The 19,786-nt window shown below is 40.5% G+C and overlaps 1 protein-coding gene across 1 annotated transcript in view; it reads left to right on the plus strand.

Annotated features, from left to right (window-relative positions):
• ADAMTS19 (ADAM metallopeptidase with thrombospondin type 1 motif 19) overlaps positions 1–19,786 on the plus strand; it is a 177,015-nt gene that overhangs the window by 111,564 nt on the left and 45,665 nt on the right. Inside the window, exons 11-16 of the mRNA XM_054987442.1 lie at positions 358–459; positions 8,472–8,602; positions 12,957–13,129; positions 14,831–14,958; positions 16,855–16,975; positions 18,992–19,072. Of these exons, the coding sequence (XP_054843417.1) occupies positions 358–459; positions 8,472–8,602; positions 12,957–13,129; positions 14,831–14,958; positions 16,855–16,975; positions 18,992–19,072 (736 nt within the window). The remainder of the gene's footprint in view (positions 1–357; positions 460–8,471; positions 8,603–12,956; positions 13,130–14,830; positions 14,959–16,854; positions 16,976–18,991; positions 19,073–19,786) is intronic.

A 19,786-nucleotide genomic window follows, 5' to 3' on the forward strand; every position in this document is an offset into this window, starting at 1 on the left:
AAGTTTGCTTGGCTGGGACCTGTGGCAGGGCTTATGGGGCCCTATCCCCTGAGGAAGTGACACTGGTGCCATCCTTACTGGCTTTCTGGAACTAGATAAAAGAAAAGACATTCCAACTGGATTGAAATAGGAGATGGTGCTTGCTGTTATACCCTGTGTTTCCTTGTTCTTATATGTTTCTTACAGGGTTTTTTTGGTTTTGTTTTCTATTTTATTTGGGAGCCTCCTTTCCACTCCATATGGGTGGAAAGGCAGCCTAAAAGCATTCTAAATATGTAAAACCAGTAAATAGATACATTGATGAAAAACATTTCTATATTAATATGTATAATATTATGAGTGTCTGTTTCTTTCTAGCATGTTATTTGCACTGGATTATGGTGTAAAGTGGAAGGGGAGAAGGAATGTAAAACAAAGCTGGATCCACCAATGGATGGAACTGATTGTGACATTGGAAAGGTACAATGTAACATTACTTGTTTTGTTTTTCCAGTCTTTATTGGTTTATTTTATTTTTGCAACCTTGATCCTGCTGTTCTTGTACATCTTATTTTTGGTTAACATTTATAATCCTCATTATAAGTCATCATGACTTAAATTAATTGTAATATGTCTCTCATTAGAAATTTACCAGCAGGGACCCATAAGGAGTTGTGGGGGGCATCTTATTTTCACCTCCCTACACTTTCTTCTTTCTCTTCCTTTAAAGCCCCCATAGCCTCTCCCCTTTTCCTGCTTCCTTCTCTCCTTCCCAACCATCAGCCAACCTACCTTTATCTGCTGCTCTGTCTTCAGCTTTTCCTCCTCCCACTGGCAGCCTCTGCCCAAGTAAAATAGTTTCGTGGTGCCAGGCACTGAGCTGATCCCAGTTGCAAGGACTTGCATTGAGGTGCCCTATGCAAGTCCTTATGGATTCCCAACCTTGCATCCCCACTCCCCCCCCCTTTTCTGTTGCATTTCTGTTGCAGAAGAGCCCTAGTGCAAGTGGGAATTTGACACTGGATCAACCCATTACCTCCAGTACATATTGGGGAAGAAGTATGTACATGAGCACCTTGCTTCTTTATCTTATGACTTTTAGAGCCATGTTCATCTCTTGCAGGCTCTCGGGGTCTTTCTTGCTGTTTGAATACTCTTAACCATGAGTTTATTTTGCATGCTCTTCACATTTTGCAAATGCCCTAAGAGTGAATTTTTACCAAGGAACACTTTGTCCACAACAGCTACAATTCAGAAAGATAGACGACAGTTAACCCGAGGCATTAAGGCTCATTTACATATGTGTTGGTGTGCCTCTATGCATTCTCAAGCAACATTTTTTCTCCACACTGAAATATTAACACAAATAAATAAACAAAACATAAACCTTTGTAATTACAGAAATCTAAAACTCAGCAGTTTCCAAAATCTTAGCTGTCCTTGTAATTCAATATCACTTGTCTCTAATTGCAATATCCCCTTGTCTCTAATTCTCACTTACTGTAGGGAAGTCATCATCAAACAACTGCATTCCCACCCTGCATACCTCACAGATTAAACCACACCAGAGAGGCCTGGTCTGCGATCATTCTTGTTGCTGCTTTGAAAATTCCCCCAGGCACAGCTCCAAAAAAAGCAGATGAAATTTCTGATCAAAATGTCTGTATGGAAAGATGCCCTCTTTTTTCTTCTTGCTGCTTCTGAGCTGTTTCTCAGGCCTATCCAACTCCAGCTCTGATTCAAACATCAAATCAAAGACTTTCCGCAGTTCTTTGTCTGGTAATACATTCTGTAGAACCATTGAGACTCATCATCTCAAGCAAGTCCATGAGCTCCTCCCAGCTGTCATCATCCTAGTTACATAAACAGGGCAGGATTTCAAAATGGAGCTGATTGACTCTTCAGTATCTTTCTCATGTAACTCACAAGTTTCAGGATGACTCCCACTGGAAGGGTATGTCTCTCAGACACATCGGCTATAGGAGTCTGTTAGCCCAATCACCCAGGGAAGCATAGGAAAGGGAAATACCTGTATATGTCCTTTACATACATACCTCCCAAGTCATGGCCTGGGGGATCTTGCTATCATAAGCAGAGTCACAGCCTTCTAAGTCCATTAAAATCAATGGCCTTAGAATAAGGTTACTCACACTGCCTTGACAAATGTTGGGAGATTTTGACAGCAGTACCTTGGGAGAGTGGAGTTTGGTGAGGATATGATATCACTTCTGGATGACACTCTGGGATTTTCTCTTAATGGTTTTAACCATAGACATGGAAAATTCCTAGAGTATCATGGAGGCCATTTCTCAGCCATTTTTCTCCCCCTCCTCAATTTCTTGTGGATGGGTGATTGGGGTCAAAGGTGTGGCTTTGCAAATGGCAACCCTAGCTTAGGAGGGTGTAACTTTTCCCAGTTTGGTTCTGTAAGTGTGTGTAGGAGGCAGCTAGGTGACAAACTAAGGCTAAGAGACAAGGGAGGATTATGGTGGTGGCTTGGAATGAAGGGGACTGGCCACATCAAGAGGGGAGAAGGTCCAGAGCAGGGCTCTGAGGGAGAGACATACATCTGGGGTGATGGGATAAGTGAGGAGTTGAGGGAGCCAAGCAGAGGGAGAGAAGCAGAATTGGATCGTGTGTGGGGGAGAGAGAGATACCAGGAAAGGAAGATCAAAAAAGAGGAGAAAGATTCAAACATTGCCTGAGCCACCGAAGCATGAGTATTATCAACACGAGTTATGGTTCTGTAGGGATAATCCTGGGGTGAAACTGAACCTAACCTAGGCTGCTTTCATGTGGGGGTAGGAAAAGCTGCCCCCACAGTGCAAGCATCAGCGAGTGGGATTGAGACATGCAGGGACAGCATTCACATACTGCACAACTCACTTCTGATACCACCCTTCCTAACTCTCATCATGCTTATTATGTTGGTTTAGAAGCACTGACCAGACAATATTCTTGCCAGACACCATCCCTTCAGCCTGGCAACTTTCCCTCCCACCAAAAGCTGAGTTGTGGCTCATAGCTGAACCTGATTTTATTTTTTTTAAAAGCCCTGTTAAAGAACTAAATGTGAGAGGAACACCAAAACAATGCATTTGCACTAAGCTCCATCCTCTGGATTGGCTGCAGGCAGAACTGTCACACAGAATTTACCTGCAGTCATTGCACTGTTTGCCCTTTAAGTCAGAGTAGAGAATGTTTTTCTTTACTCTGGCTTAAAAGGGAAACTCCCACAATCCCCACATCATATTATGGACGCTCCAATTAAAGTTTGGGCTTAGTTGTGCCACCTGGGGAAAATAGACCAAGTGGCGGCTAAATTCAAGACCCTTTTATATCCAAATGTTGCACTTTTTCCTTCTAATAGTGGTAACAAGCTTTCTTGTTACTTGAGCGTTCTAAATATGATGCTAATGGGGCAGAAGATGAAGTTATCATAGGTGATTGAGTGCTTGAATACATTATGTGGCAGGCAAGTAATATTCTTGTCATTTCCTGAGGAGAATGGAATGTCAAATTGTTGTCCTACAAGCATTTGGTCATTTGGTCCGGGTGTGGGGGAGATCCCATAGAGTTATTCACAAGCCCTTGATGAAAGGAACTTTAGGGGAACCTGACTGTCTCACCATAGGATGACTTTTTATTGCATTTAATTCTGTGGAATAATCCAGGATGCTCCTACATATTTAGCTTCATTGGCCCTAGGAATCTGAGGTTTCTGGGGGTAACACTATAGCTGATTTCCTTCTGTCTCACACCGTTTTAGATTTTGCTCCTGCATATTCTCTTCTATGGATATATATATGAGACAAAGTCTGTAAGAAATACCCCCACCATGACTGCAGGCTGCAGCTCACCTTCCTCCAAGTCATTCATTTCCTCCATCTGTAGGGCCTTCTGTAGCTTTTCACACATCTCTGATGGCAGATAGGCAGAGAAACATCTTGATTTTCAGCTACTATATGCACAGTCCCACATCCAGGCCTACCAACTCATCTACTTCCTGGACCTTCATAGCCATCCCTGCTTGGGTTAAACCACACCTGGGTTCCTTGGTCAGTTTTGATCCCCTATATTTGCTGAAGAAGCAGAACGGTCTATTCCTCGTGTAATGCCATGGTTGCTACAAGCCTCCATTTGCTGCAAAGCATGCTGCTTCTTTTGCTGCAAAACATTAATTTTCTTCCATTGTTCTTTCTGCTGCTGGAACAATTATGTTTGTTCCAGGAGTACTTGGTCCTCCAGAGTATCTCACCCACAATGGCTCAAAGGCATAAATGTACTGTCTATAGGATAAACAATTCCTACCTCCACTAACAGCTGGCAATGCTTTCTACTCTTCTGCTACCAGTGAGGAAGTAGATCTGTTGCTGTGTAGGAAGTGCCTATATGCAGAAGTGTTCAGAGAGTGCAAATTAAACATTAATCCATGTTGTTACATTACTTAATGTACAAATGGGACCCCTTACGCACAGCCTCCCCACATAAACCTCTCTTCCCAAGTTTACAGCTACAAGCAGGTAAGACCGTCACAAAACACCACCCATCTCATCTCTCTTTAATAGGTAAAGAGCCATGACCCTTTTACGACCCCCCCGCATCTTCTCTTTCCTGGAGATGTTACCAGCCTAGTTTCCTATATTTGCCACCCTTCACCCAGCTACTGCCCAGAGCTACTCAGGTCAGGGAACTTAATATTTATTTCCCCTATATAGTGCCATAATATAGTTAATTAGATCTACTGGCCATGGCCAGAAAGATTGGTGTGTGTGTTTGTAAATTTCCTGAGGTGCTAGGCATCCAGTCAACAGGCTTTAAGCATAGAAAAGGAGTTAACTTTTATTTACAACTTCAACAGCATTTGTGTGACTCAAAGTCAGAGATACAGTCTTCCTAATATTTGGACTTTTGATCCCAGATTGTTCCAACAGTCAATAATTACAAAGAATCCATTCTCAGAAGTCAGCTGCAATTTAGGCTGCTTCCTTCACAAGCTCCGAATCTGTTAATCCTTAGCAGGTAGATCCCCCAAGTTCTCCACAGTAAACACGCAGGTGTATTGGTTGAAGTAACTTCATTAGAGATCCATCAAGTTCAAGGTGCTCAGACAACTGAATTGGCAGAAGTGATGTGGTTGGTGTCGGTAGTGTTAGTTATAGGGAAGGTTCCCGCCATCAGGATAGGGACTGTTGAAGTTTGGGCGCGAAGGAGCCGGGGGTGGGGGGTTCTAGAGGAGAAGCTAGGTTTAGGCTAGACAGAACAAAGAATGAAATCACAGTTCCCAAGAAGGATACATTTCGAGCCGGCCGCAGCTGGCCTTCAAGGATACTTGCTGGAGGCAGCGGGGAAAGAGAAAGTAAATACTTGCAAGATAACCTACTGCCTTAACATTAATAAGAAACTTCTCATGCCCTCAGAGGACCAGTACATAACACAGAATACATTCATGGCAGATATGCAGACAGGCATATATGACAGAATCCTTCTCCTAAGGCAGACTGTTCTCTCCCTTCCAATTGTCTTTTAAAACTGTTTTCCAACCGTCAGCCTCATCCCAACATTCTGTCAGCTCTTATTGTCTGTCTCTGGGAGAAGCAGAAGTGGACCTGTCCATCACAATAAGATTCAGGCACTCTTGCATTTTCCCCAGCAATTACTTGTGTCTTCTTAGAAAAAAATTATTCTTAACTAGAGAACTATAGGCCTGTGATAAAAAAGGTTAAAGTGAGAACTTCATGATCACACACATTAAATGACAAGAAACTGAGGGTTTGTTTTTCAGTGCACAAAATTTATTCTACTACTATACTCATCATCTCATCCCAAACACATCTGTATGTGTATTATGCATTACAATTGCATGTTATAATAGAAGGAAATTGATCTATAGTGATGGTGCAGAATAAAAACTGGCACATTTCTTGACAGTGGAAATTAACACCCTTATTTTCAGAAGGAAGAAGCCATGTAGAAAACTATTTTTGTGTAAAATGTAAAACTGGTAATAATAATGGTTGTTGTGGGTTTTCCGGGCTGTATTGCCGTGGTCTTGGCATTGTAGTTCCTGACGTTTCGCCAGCAGCTGTGGCTGGCATCTTCAGAGGTGTAGCACCAAAAGACAGAGATCTCTCAGTGTGCTACACCTCTGAAGATGCCAGCCACAGCTGCTGGCGAAACGTCAGGAACTACAATGCCAAGACCACGGCAATACAGCCCGGAAAACCCACAACAACCATCGTTCTCCGGCCGTGAAAGCCTTCGACAATACACTGGTAATAATAAATTGGAAATGTGACTTGAGTGAGATGTTGGTCACATATATTATTCTGGATAATTGCAATCCATTCATTGTTTTCTAGTATGTTGCACAACATATTATATATCCTCATAACGTGACTCTGATGGATTTTGCGCTTGTATGTCTTTTAATGCAAAGATTTTAAAAGCGTATGTTACCAAATGACTCTCAAGTACCTGTTAAGAATATTCAACACACATACTATTCCTCCTGAATTACTGTCTTGGTTTATTAAAAATGACTTTAAAAGGGTAGCATAAAGATAACTCATTTAATGAGAAATATTCATGACTTTTGCCCAAACAGTGCATTCCTTTTTATTGTGTGCAATCATAAAGTATAGGAGATAAAAATCCAGATATATTTTGAGTGAAAACAAAAGGATAGACAGGCGCAAAGCTCCAAATGGAAGTCATCTTAAAACACCTATTTTTATCTCGTGTGCCTTTTCAAGACAGAGTGAGTAATGGCTAGGTCTCCATAATATAGGCAGTTATAGTCCCACTTCATAAATTACATCAGCTTTGTAGTTGCTGATGAAAGCCGTTAGACTATACTAGATACTTCAAATGGCTGCTATGAGATACAAAAGCAGCCAGCCATGTGGATAGGCCTTGTTCCTGGGAAGACCTTCTTCATAATATCAATGTATAGTGCTGGTACAGAGACTTTTCAAGTGACAGAAGAACCAATCCATATGATGATACAAATACTCCAGTTTAATCAGATTAAGTTTAGGTTAAGGCTGAAAATGAAATAATAATAGATGGGCCCTCTCCATGTCATATAAAGTTCATTCTAAAATGTTATGTTTCAAAACATAAAATTGCTTACTCTGAAGGACATTAGGGCTCACATCATCACTATTCATGCTATAAATGTACAGGATTCCCCACTGTATATCATCAGTACAGAAGTTTGTCTAATCTCTCTCTCTCTCTCTCTCTCTCTCTCTCTCTCTCTCTCTCTCTCTCTCTCTCTCTCTCTCTCTGTGGGTGTATATTTCCCACACATGAAAGCATGTGCTGTTAGGTAGTTTTAGGTGGGTAGCTGTGCTGATCTGCAATAGAAAAGCAGGATTTTGAGTCCACTGGCATCTTAGAGATCAGCAAGATTTTCAGGATGTGAGTTTTTGAGAGTCAGAGCTTCCTTCTTTAGATACATATCTGAAGAAGGGACCTTTGACACACAAAAGCTCATACCCTGAAAATCTTGTTGGTCTCTAAAGTGCCACTCAACTCAAATCCTGCTGTGTTGTTAGACTGTATCTTCTGTACCCACAGAAAAATACAGAACATAAAAAAACAATAATCGAAAATTTCTTACCATATTTGATGCCTATAATTCAGGGATAGGATGGCTTTGTGACTGCATCTAAATTATCTTTCTACAGCTGCTGTCCTATCCCCTCTGCTTTCGCTTACTCCCCCATTCCCCACCCCTTCTCTCACTTTCTCTCTTAGTCTTTCTCTCCCTGTTGTTCACCTTCCCCAATACCCACTGCCTTGTATACACACACTCTATTTTACTTTTTCTGCCTCCCACCCCATAACATTTCTCTCTTTCTCCCACCCCCAGCTATCTTCCTTGCTCCTTCCCGCAATGCCTTCTATTTCATTTAGTCTCTCACTTTTACTTGCTCAGTCCCCCAATGCCTTCTGTCTCTCGCACACACTTACTGTTTCTCACACACACACCTATCGTTGGTGCTCCACAGTATCCACAGAGGGGGCCACACTTGGATATTAAAATATATGATTGCAGATTGAGCCCAAATGAAGCTGGAGGAAGAAGAGTTTTGCATTTGCATATAATCCAGTCCCTGCAATCCATGGTTTCTTTCAACTGCAAGCCATGCATGATCCTTAGCTGTACCAGTCCATCCACGCCCAGGTTCATTGGTGACTACAGTACCAGGAATCTCTGCAATCTGCAAAGCAGAAATAAGAGGTGTAGAATTTTTCAGGAATCTTTACTGTTTCTAACTATTATACTTCTGATTCAGTTCAGTGGTGCTGATCCTAGAGTGAGGAAACTGTTGGGAGATTCTCTGAGACAGAAAATATCTGAGCTGAAGTTGCTGTCCAGTTGTGCTTAGAATGTAATGCATTCTAAGGAGTTTGGACTGAACATAGAGAAATGAATTATTCTGGATGAGCCTCAATAATATAAAAACTGATTTTTGTAATAGTGGTGTAAGTCTGGAGAATGTACCAGTAAGATTCCTTTTGCTGGACATACAGAAGGGGAATGGAGTACATGGAGTGCTTGTAGCAGAACTTGCAACACTGGAATCAGCAGTCGACAGCGTAGATGCTCTGGGTAAAATAAAATTTGTTTCTCTTTTTTATTATATATTATTATTTCATTTAATAATGCATTGTTTCAACCTAGTGATGCAGAGGTATTATATGGGGATTGGGGAGGTGGAATCTTGTGGCTCAGTCACAAACTGAGCAAGAACTAAAAGCTTGTGGCATGAATGAGGTTTCATCCTCTTGCACAAGTTGCTTCCCTCCTTAAATGTCTTACTCTGAATTGTGGCTTTGATTCAGGTAGACAGGTGATATAGATTCTCCAGCTTTGTTAGTTAGAACTAAAACGATGGTAAAATTAGTTATTCATCTGTGATCATTATATGGCATATGAAAGGCATTCACTGTATAGTTGTACTGTATTCTCAGAAACATCAAATAGCCTTATATTGTCTGATGCAGTTTTTATACACACACTAGCAGTCTTGCCAGTTGAAACTCATTTATTTTACTGTCTTAAGTGACAGAATGTAAATGGGTAAAAATTGAACACAATTAAAGGGAGGGGACCAGTCTTGTACCTACCCCAGATACTGGTAATTTATGGAGGGAATGTTTTGTGCCTTTCTCTTCAATTGCACATCAGATTGCAACCCATTTATTTTCTTTCTTGGTACTCAGCAGGAGGCACTGAGAATCAAAATAGCCCCAATCTGTTTATATGCTACCTTTCACCCCTGTGTACTCATCTAGGCTTCTGTCCCCTTTTGAAATCTAGATAGATTGGATTTCAAAAGAATCAGTGTCCCTTGGACCAGTCATCAAATTGAATCTGATTCTAAAGAATGCCACTGATACATCCAACAAAGTTCATGATGTCCATGTGTTAACTTCACATCAAAGATCCAGAGGCAGGCAGGAGTAGCAAGCACAATCAGTGCTATGGATCCTACAACAGCCAGAATCAGTCTGAGGCAATTTGTAAGAGCTAGTTCTTGTAGCTGTAACAGTGGCCTTAAATCTGCAGGCACTTGTATCTGGATCCTGCCCAGCATTCTTCAGGGCCTCATGGTAGATCTGGGACTTCTGATGCCTGGTGAGCAGAGGAGAGGCCTCAGGCAGCCAGCCTAGCACTCCACAATCTGAGCTGAGCTTCTGCCAGGGCTTTCTATATTCCCATTACTGGGTTTTGGGGGCAACTGGGAGATCCCTGGACATTGGTGGATTACTCAGCAGCCCTATTCTCTGGCTTCTGCTCAAGGGCTATCTGGGCCAGCTGTTATGAATGGCTGTTTGTCTTCTGATGCATCCTGGGAGTCAGAGGGCCCAAGAACTGCAGGGTCTGCAAGGTTTCAGCTTCCCCAGAGTGAGCCATCACTGCATCCTCAGAGGAGGACGCAGCACACCCAACTCTGACATTGATCCATTTCCCCTAGCTGCTGTCTGCATATGCTATAGACATTGAAGGATTTTTTTTCTGTAAGTGCAATAGGAGTGCACTTATGCTATCTCACACATTATTGACCCTGAAAATGTGGTCTTCTGGTTTCCATAAGGTTTGGCAAACATACTGTCATGACCTCCTTCCCATAGCACTTAGAAAGCCATATATAAGTGACAGGGTCACTTCTTTTTCAAATGTGTTCTCCAGAAAACAATCTAGTGCTTACCGAAGGTGCTGTAAGTGACAGAACTTCTGCTAGGTGTATAATTGTAGACTAAAGAAAGTGATTCTGCCACTTACAGTGGTTTTTTCAGCTCAAAATTATACTTCCTGCAGAGATTCTGGCACTTACAGAATCTGATTTAAGTGCTAAGATCTTGGTGGGAAGTGTAATTGTAGAATAAAAGAATCAATGGTGCCACTTACAGTTTTCTAGATTCCACAATTACACTCCAGCAGAGATTCTGACCCTGATAGAGGCTTGTTTTAGTGCCAGAATTTCTGCTGAGAGCACAGTTGTGGACTCCAGGAACAAGTCCTTTAGGAATGCTCTTGTGCAATCTTGCAGTTCCGTAGGGCAGCATATTTGGCAAGATTATCTTATTGCACAAGTGCAATCTTATTTCTTCTCCCAGTTCTCTGAGAGGGGAAATGGGTATTAAAAGGTAGGTCTTAGGGAACAGATGGAGGGGACCATTCCCACACTACTCAAGGGGCCGTACTCTGTCCAGGTTTGCAAACTTCAGTGGAAGCACTTCAGACTCAGAGCTGAACTAGACGAGACGAATTACACGAGGCTATGCAAGTGTCTAGAATCATGTCTGTTCCTACCTGCCCGTGTACATTTTACCTCAAGTGAACATGTGTCCTGTAGCCATGCATGTGTTGGGTAACTGGTGTAGTCATGGTTGCAAGTGTCTATGGTCATAATCAGTGAGTTGCCATTGCAGAGCATCAATTTTGGGTGGCTTCCACTTCCCTCTTCCTTCTTTTTACCTTTAGATCCGGCTTACAGTCAAACTGTTTTGCTTTTAATCTGGCATGTTTAAATTCTCCCATTTTCTAGTTCATGTTGCCGCCTCCCTACTCCTCCTTCCTGCACCCGCCTCCCCCCCTTAACTTCCTTCTCCTCTCCATGCAATGTCTTTGGTTGGGATAAGGAGGAGGTTGGAGGAAAGATCATGGCAACACAATTAAGCATCTGAGCAAAAGTTCAGAAACATGCCTGATACATGAACCTGAGGTGGATGGTACTCATTCTCCAGTTTTGCTCAGCAATACAGAATAAATTGGGTAAAATTTGGCCATTGTTTCCAGGGGGCTGGGGTGGCATTTTGCAAGCAGAATCCACAGATCTTGCACAGGACCAACTCCTAACTGTCCTCTAAAGATCCTCCAAGTTTCAAGGAGATTGGATCTTGGGGAAGGCATGATCTATGTGTTTCTCCAGTTGCTGTCAGTTTTTCCCCTCTGCAATAGGAAGAAATGAGGTGGCTGAGGACACCTTCTTTGGGGGGGGGGCATAAAATGGCTCCCCAAGGTCCAAAATCTACCAAATATGCACGGGACCTACTCCTAACTGTCCTCTAAAGATCCCCACCCCAAGTTTTAGGGAGCTTGGGTCCTGGAGAAGGCATGGTCTATGTGTTTCTCCAGTTGCTATCAGTTTTTTCCCTGCAATAGGAAGAAATGGGATAGCTGGGGGCACCTTTTTGGGCAGCCATAAAATGGCTTCCCAAGGTTTAATCTCCCTGAAACTTGGGGGGGGGGGGCGCTTTAGAGGACAATTAGCAGTAGGTCCCCTGAAAATGTTGTAGATTTATTTTGCAAAATGCTGCCCCCATAGTTTTCCCCATAGGGAATAATGGAGATCAGAGGTGGCTGGGGACAAAGAGTCAGGAAAGAGTTGATTCTGGCTGACAGCAAGAAACGCTGCTGTGGTTCCTGAAGTGGGGATTGCCCACCTCCCTTTGCATAGATGCCCCCCTTTCCTGGTGGGCCAAGCTGCAAGATCTCAGCAGAGGTGTGGAACCCACATTTTTTAGCCTTCCCAGGAAACCCAGCAGGTTTTTTTCCTGATACGTCCAGTTGAGTAAAAAAGTCTCCCTCTCAGAAAAGCTACAGAGGAAGGTTTGAGCATGCTGGAAGAGAAGGTACATCATGGGATACCATCTCTCATCTGAGAGGTATGGGGAAGAAACACGTGCCAGTCTGCACGAGATCGAGAGCAGATCAAATTCAGTATAACCACGGTGTGCGAGTGAACAGGAAAGCAATGGGGAAACACGTGTAAGTGAATTCATGTGTTGTACACGTATAATTTGTCTCGTATAGTTTGGCTCTGTATCCCTAGTAGTGGAGAGAAATCAAACCCTAAATAGGACTGTACAAATAGACCAAAATAAAAGGCTTACAGTCATATGACTGCATATTAATTGGCTATGATGTAGCGGTGGGTAATCCATGCATGGAAAAGATTCTACATCTTGCATATGTATGCAAGAAGGAACCTTGATATACTGGTGGGAGGGAGAATCTTCCACATTCAACAGTCTGGTTTATGTAAGCAGTCTATGCCCCAATTCAGAGATATAATAATAGGCTTTTAACCTATTGTTGTATTTGTAGGACCTTTTCCCTCAGTATTTTGATACTAAAGTTTTCTCTACCTGCTGAGTTGTCACCTGTTCATTGGTGGAGGGAGTTTCACATATCTCTGAATTGGAACAACCATATTAATTCAGTAGTACTCTGAGACTGTCCCCGTCTTGTTCCTACTGTTATAATCTCCTGCTTTTCCCTTTCACCTCCCACTCCTTTAATTACATCTAAAAGAAAGCATTCTGATTATCTCTTGTAGTATTCGCTGCTATTAATCTTGCTACAGCAACCAATGGATAAAAAAGAATGTGTGCATGCTCTCTGTGTTCAACATATCCTCTTCAAATAAGTTACTATTTTGTTTTGTCTTCCTTAGTCCAGTTCATGAAGGGAGAGAATGTCACAATTCCAGAATACAATATAAAATATGTGAGAATCCTTCTTGTCCTCCTGGAGTACCTGCTTTCAGGGACTGGCAGTGTCAGGTCTTCAGTGTCAGGCCATCATATCAGAAACATGTACACCAGTGGCAGGCTGTTATAGATGAAGGTAAGAAAAACTCACATTGGTACTCCTAGCATTGTGATCTTGAAGACAATGGTTCTCAAGACTGTCATTTTAAAATCTGGACATTACAATATGGTTTTTATTGGTGGGTGCACAAGCTTTCGAGAGCCACAGCTCTTTTTGTCAGATGCATCTGATGAAGAGAGCTGTGGTTCTCAAAGCTTATGCTACAATAAAGTTGGTTAGTCTTAAAGATGCTACTGGACTCTTTGCTATTTTGCTACTGCAGACTAACATGGTTAACTCCTCTGGATCTATTGGTGGGTGCTTTGTCTTTCCCATTTGATCTTCATAATTTAAGAATTTAAAATGCCTTATTTATAAGCTGAAAATGTTTCTTGAATTAAAAGTATGCATTACAGCCAAAATATTATCCACCTGCTGCATGCATCTCCTTGGATTTGTTTTGTTACATTATATTAATATGATGCAGATAGAATATTTTAATATATATGTTTATATGTTTAGGAAATAGACCTTTATTTCTCAGGTTCATAATGAATGTAGTAGCTTAGATCCCACCTAGTATTTACATTGACTGAAAGACTTCCATCAGGGGAGCACAACTTTCTCACCTTCCCCTCCTGGTGGAGCCCCAACAATTCCCCCCAAATGCTGCTCCATAGGGAACAGAGCACATGCAGGAACATGATTGGGGGGGGGCATCGGAGGTCTACAGTGGGAGGGATATCAGCAAAAACCATTCCATATCAATGCACTCCAGTTTCCAGCTTCATTCTTTTGGTCAAAAGTATCTTTCAAATACTTTCAAACACTTACTGTGAGGCAGGCATAGTAGCACACAGAGCATTTCTCATTTTGAAGGTCTCATTTTGTTGGGGTTTAGAAAAGATAAAGACTTTTCTGAGCAATGGGATATACTTATCCATACCATGCGCAAATTAGAGAAAACTTTATTGTCTCTGTCCAGCCCTCTATGTGTGTTGGAAGGCACAGGAGAAGGCAAGGCTTTTTCTCATGTGAGAGAAGATTTTGGGAAGAAAAGAATCAGCAAGTCTTTTATATTTTAAGGAAGAGGCCCCTTCTGTTTTCTTAACTTTTCCAAACTTCAAAAAAGAAGACCCTGCCTGCCTTGTCTGCATACAAGACAACTTGGGTTGCTGATTTCTGCTTCCCTCTACAGATTCCTCTCATAACATTCCTTAAGGTCTTCTATCTCGCAGGGACATCATTTTGTAGAGATAAGTGTGCTGCAGTGATAGGGGGGAGGCAGGAAAGTTTCATTCTGCCACTGGAAAATTTAATCTGGATCCAACCTAATGTCTGGCTAGTAAGTCAATCAGACATTGATGGAAATATCACCTTTTAGTTTTAAATAAATAAATTTAGAAAGAGAACCTTAGCTTCTCTCACAGAATATGAAAGATACTGTCTTCTGATCTCTCAGTCTGGAAAAGCAAGACCGAATTTACTATATGTCCTTCTTAAGAAAAAACTCTTTTAACTGGAGCTTTTTTACGAATTGTGGAGTTTGCAGTTTTGTTTTATTCTCAGTCTAATAAGATGCATCTAGGTAAATTTCCCCTTGGAATGTGTGCTTAATTCCTATCTGGTATGTAGTAAGACTATAACTAGGTATTGTGACAAGTACACTGAGAATATTACTTCTACAAAAACAATATCATGGTAATGCTGACTTTGTTTTTTTCCCTTTTGATATAGAAAAGCCTTGTGCATTATTTTGCTCTCCCAATGGAAAAGATCAGCCTATTCTGGTAACAGAGAAAGTGATGGATGGAACTTCATGTGGCCCTCAGGACCTAAATATATGTGCAAATGGCAGATGCCAGGTTAATACATTTTTAGTTTCTATTTTATTGTGAAGTGGTTTTCAGACTTTTAAAACTTTTGAGTCCATTTAAAACTAAATACAGTGAGTGGGCAACTATGTGGCAAATTAAGTTCAATGTTGATAAGTGTGAGACACACAGGCGGTTAATAATAATTTGATAAAATGTTCAGTGTAGTACATAAAACTAATAGTACCTTTGTTCAAGATAGGTAGCCATTTTAATCTGTAAAAAAGAGCATCAGTAAAATAGAGCATCAGTACAGTAACACCTATAAGACTAACAAAGTTAGTGAGCTGTGACTCATGAAAGCTCACACGCTACCATAAATTTTGTTAATCGTATAGGTGCTACTGAATTCTTTCTCTTTTCTACAGCACCTTAGTTGAACCCTTACAATATGCAGGATACTAATAACACTTTTTGCCAAATGCCAAGTGGAAAAAATAATTGTATTCTTTACAGAAGTTCAGAAGAGAGGTTTTCTACAACCCTTCTGAATGATGATTCAGAGAAGTTGTGGCCATCACCCCAAAAGGCCTAGACCCAGCTGGTACCATTCTCACATGTCTAAAAGAATCCTATTTAGGTCTATTCAAGGAGGCTTACTTCCAGAAAAGTGTTCTTAGAATTTCACTGTAAGCCTTGAAGGTAGGAGATGGCCCTTCAGCTACATGGTCTAAGGCAATGAAGTGATTTAAGGATTAAAATTAGAGAAGAAGAAGATAAAGTCCAGAAACTTGAAAAGACCTTCTGCCTAATAGTATATCTGAGGCAAACAAGAATTTCTTCTCCCCTCTTATACAACTTGCCTGTTCTGGTGGTGTGAAGTGGTGATATAAGACAGCTGAGAGGAGGGAAAATACTTGCAGTCTCTTCCCATCCCCTATGCAATCTAGGAACAGTAATTCCCAGAATGCCTGGAATTTATAATAAGTACTACAATTCCCAGAATGCACTAGGAATAAATAAGAGATGCAGAAGATGCTTAAAATAGTTTTCCTTCTCACAACTGCCTCATCATGCTACCCCATTGCTCTACCTTAACAAAGCAGATAAGCTGAGAGGAAGGAGAAAAGAAGTGCCTAATGTGTCGTCATCAGGTATGCCATACTTATCAGAGGTGTTCAAATTTCAGCTCTAATAAAACAAACATTTTGTGCTAAAAAAACCCTCAGTTTGTCTGAGCTGGAATCTGGAGATTAAAAACCAATTGGTAACTCGTGTAGCTGATGTAGAACAGGTTGCATATGTGCATATCACCCAGCACCTGATAAAAAGTACTATTTTTTGCAGTGATTAAAACATCTAAGTTGATATCCTATGTAAAGTACATTACAATAATAAAGGCTTAAACTTACAGAAACATGAACACTGTAGCAAGGCCAGCCATGTTTAGAAGGGAGGACAATTCACTCACTAAGTGCAAATAGAAAAATCCACAGCTCTTCTTTGAAAAAACAGATGAGAATCCAGGAGCATATACTTTTCATTTAATAGGGTAACGGTTAGCCCATGTATCACCAACATATTCTTTTCCAAAGCTCTGATGTTCCCTGCTAGCATCATGCCCATCTGGTGTTGTCTGAATTAGGCTGGAATTTGTCCACAAAGGTTATTATTTACTTTTCTTACATATATACCCATCTACACAAAAGCATAGGAAAGAAAAATAAAGGAAAATGGCTTCCCTGCACTGTATACTAAAATCAGCAGAGATGACTACCAGCAAATGTTTAAATTAATTTGCTCCATAGGTCAATATGCTTCTCTGTGACCAATGTTTAGTGGTGTTTTTCCTGGGATAATTCAAGGTAATATAACATTACGCTCTGCTTCACTATGACATGCATAGAGTTTTTTGTAAAAATGATTTTACTCTTATTTTTATCTCAGAAGTTTGGATGTGATGGTATATTAGGATCTTTAGCTTGGGAAGATCACTGTGGTGTTTGCAATGGAGATGGGAAATCATGCAGAGTTGTTAAAGGAGATTTTAATCACACTCGAGGAACAGGTAGACTACTTTTTCAACCAATTAATGTTTCTGAAAACTTTATATATTATGTTCATATTTCAGTGGAGAAATTGTTTGATAGTTTCTGACTGTTATATTGATAAAATTGCAATATAATATCCATGGCAAGTAGTATTTCACAGCATGTTACATTTACCAAGTTTGAAACTTACTGAGAACAACATGATTAGGAACAAATGAAAATTAGTATTTAATAAACCCTGCTGCTTACTTTTAGACACATAATACCAAAATTTATTTATTTACTATGCATGAACTAAGTGTTTATCTGGATTTGCATTTCACCAATACTGGAACTTTAAATAAAGAGAAAATAAGAAGAGCAAATCTCCAAAAGAAATTATCACAATAATATTAATTCTATAAGATTATGACAAAATGAATTTGATTTCTGTTATGCAATAGTTGAAAGGCTAAATGTTAATTGTTCATATTTTGGTGAGTACTGGTGATGGAAAGTGCTGTCGAATCATAGCCAATTTATGGTGACCCCTGCTGGGGTTTTCAAGGCAAGAGATCAACAGAGATGGTTTGCCATTGCTTGCTCCTTCATAGTGACTCTGGTCTTCCTTGGAGGTCTCTCATCCAATTACTAGGATAAGAGACCTCCAAGGATGATGTTGCTTAGTTTCCAAGATCTGATGAGATCAGGCTTGCCTGAACTGTCCAGGTTGGGACTTAGTGAATATTACTTCTGCAGAATATTTGTATAATTAATCTTAAAACAAAAATCTAATCTAAAATCAAATAGTTGAGGAATAAAGCATGTGCAAAACATTAAAGTTAAACTATCATGTACCTTTCTGAGGAATTTGAAATAATAATTTGAGATAATAGTCTGATTTAGTTTAATAGTATGTCATGCCTAGTCCTCTACTGGGTCTTTAGTCCAACTGCTGTTTGTTTCAGCAGAAAAGAGCAAGAGTCCAGTAGCACCTATAAAACTAACAAAATTTGTGGTAGGGTATGAGCTTTCATGAGTCACAGCTCACTTCTGTCCTTATATCTTGGTGAGTGGGGTGATTTCGGATGCCAAATGACAAGAGCAGGTAAATGATAAATGCTAGTGAATGACAATAGCAGGCATTACTGGATAGGGTGGAGTATGCAGACGGGTGGTGGGTGTGGAGAGATCAGCATTGGTAATGAAAGAGGACACCTAGGTCTTGATTCAATCCAGGTGAATGCATTGTCTTGAGCTTCGTTATCAGTTGCAATTCAGCAGTCTCTCTTTCTAATCTCCCTTTGAAATTCCTATGTAGGATAACTGCTACTTTTAGGTCAGCAACTGAATGTCCTGGAAGGTTAAAATGTTCCCTCATTGGTTTGTGAATGTTGTGGTTTCTGATGTAAGACTTATGTCCATTAATTCTTTGTCGGAAGGACTGGCCAGTTTGTCCAATGTAGAGGGTGGAAGAGCATGGCTGACACATGATAGCATAAATCACATTAGAGGATGAGCAGGAGTATGAACTCGAGATGGTATGGCTGATGTTGTTGGATCCACTGATGATGTTGTTAGGGTCTATATGAGGGCAATGGTTTGCTGCAGGCCTTGGTACCAGAGTCCATGTTACTATTAAGTAGTTTATCATTGCAGGTGAGTAGGTTAGCAGGATGTCTGTAAACTAGAAAATGTCAGACCCCCCAGTGCCTGTGTGAGGGAAGTGTCACAATCCAGCATGGGTTGTAGGTTATTAATAACAATGGTGTTTGCGTGTGAGTTGAAAATGGAGAGGACTATGGAAACAAAGATGCAGTGTTCATCATGCAGCAGCAATTCAGTGTAGGCAGAAAAATGTCAAATGACAATGAAAAATAGCAAGAAGGTTGTTTTAGTACTAAAATCAAAATATGTATTCAGGGACTATAGACCCAGACTAAAGCATCAAGATCTGATAAAAAAGCAAGTTCAAATCTGATATGAAAATATTGTATTTAAAAAAAAATTCTACATTATTTGATTATGTAGTTCATATTTTACTTTGTAATTAGGTTATGTGGAAGCCTTGGTGATACCTGCTGGAGCAAGAAGAATCAAAGTTGTGGAAGAAAAACCAGCTCATAGCTACTTGGGTAAGTTGTGCTTTGGCCCTAATTAAAATATATAGTTGATACAAAAATGAAAGCTAAACTCAATAGAATTAATCAAATGCAAGGATTTCAATTATATATCAAATCAGATATCTTCTTCAAGCCACTAGATGGTTTCAGAGAAGTAATTATGCATCCTTATTTACATTGGGTGGGACAAGTGACACTTCTGTATTATGTAAAAAGTAATGCTAATCTATTTTTACACGGTTAGAATTACAGAGTTGAAAGGGACTTATAGGCAGGAAATCCAAAGCTAGAGCATCACCATGAGATGGCAGTTCATCCTTTGTTTGAGGACCTGAAGTGAGGGACAAATCGCCCTGTTCTAAGTAAACTACTGTCACAGTTAGGAAGTTTCTCCTGATGTTCAACTACCCTCCTGTAACTTAAGCCAATGTCAGGAGTCTGGATGAACTCCATGTGTAGGACCAGTGGCTTGAAACAGATCTGAAGTCAGGCTTTCATGTATGTGAAGAGTGCTATCATGTCTTCCTCAGTATTCTCTTTTCCAACATAAACCTACCCAGATTCTTCAGTCCTTCCTCACAGGTCTTGTTTTCCAGTCCCTTGTTGCTGTATGGATTATTTATATAATATATGTGAAGCACTTTGATCACTTGAAAGCACAATATAATTGCTAATATTATTAGAAGGGGTGATAGAGAATCAGATGTTGTGATTGACTATCCCCCC

This window comes from Eublepharis macularius, chromosome 8, assembly GCF_028583425.1.
Source record: "Eublepharis macularius isolate TG4126 chromosome 8, MPM_Emac_v1.0, whole genome shotgun sequence".
Classification (NCBI taxonomy): Eukaryota; Metazoa; Chordata; class Lepidosauria; order Squamata; family Eublepharidae; genus Eublepharis; species Eublepharis macularius.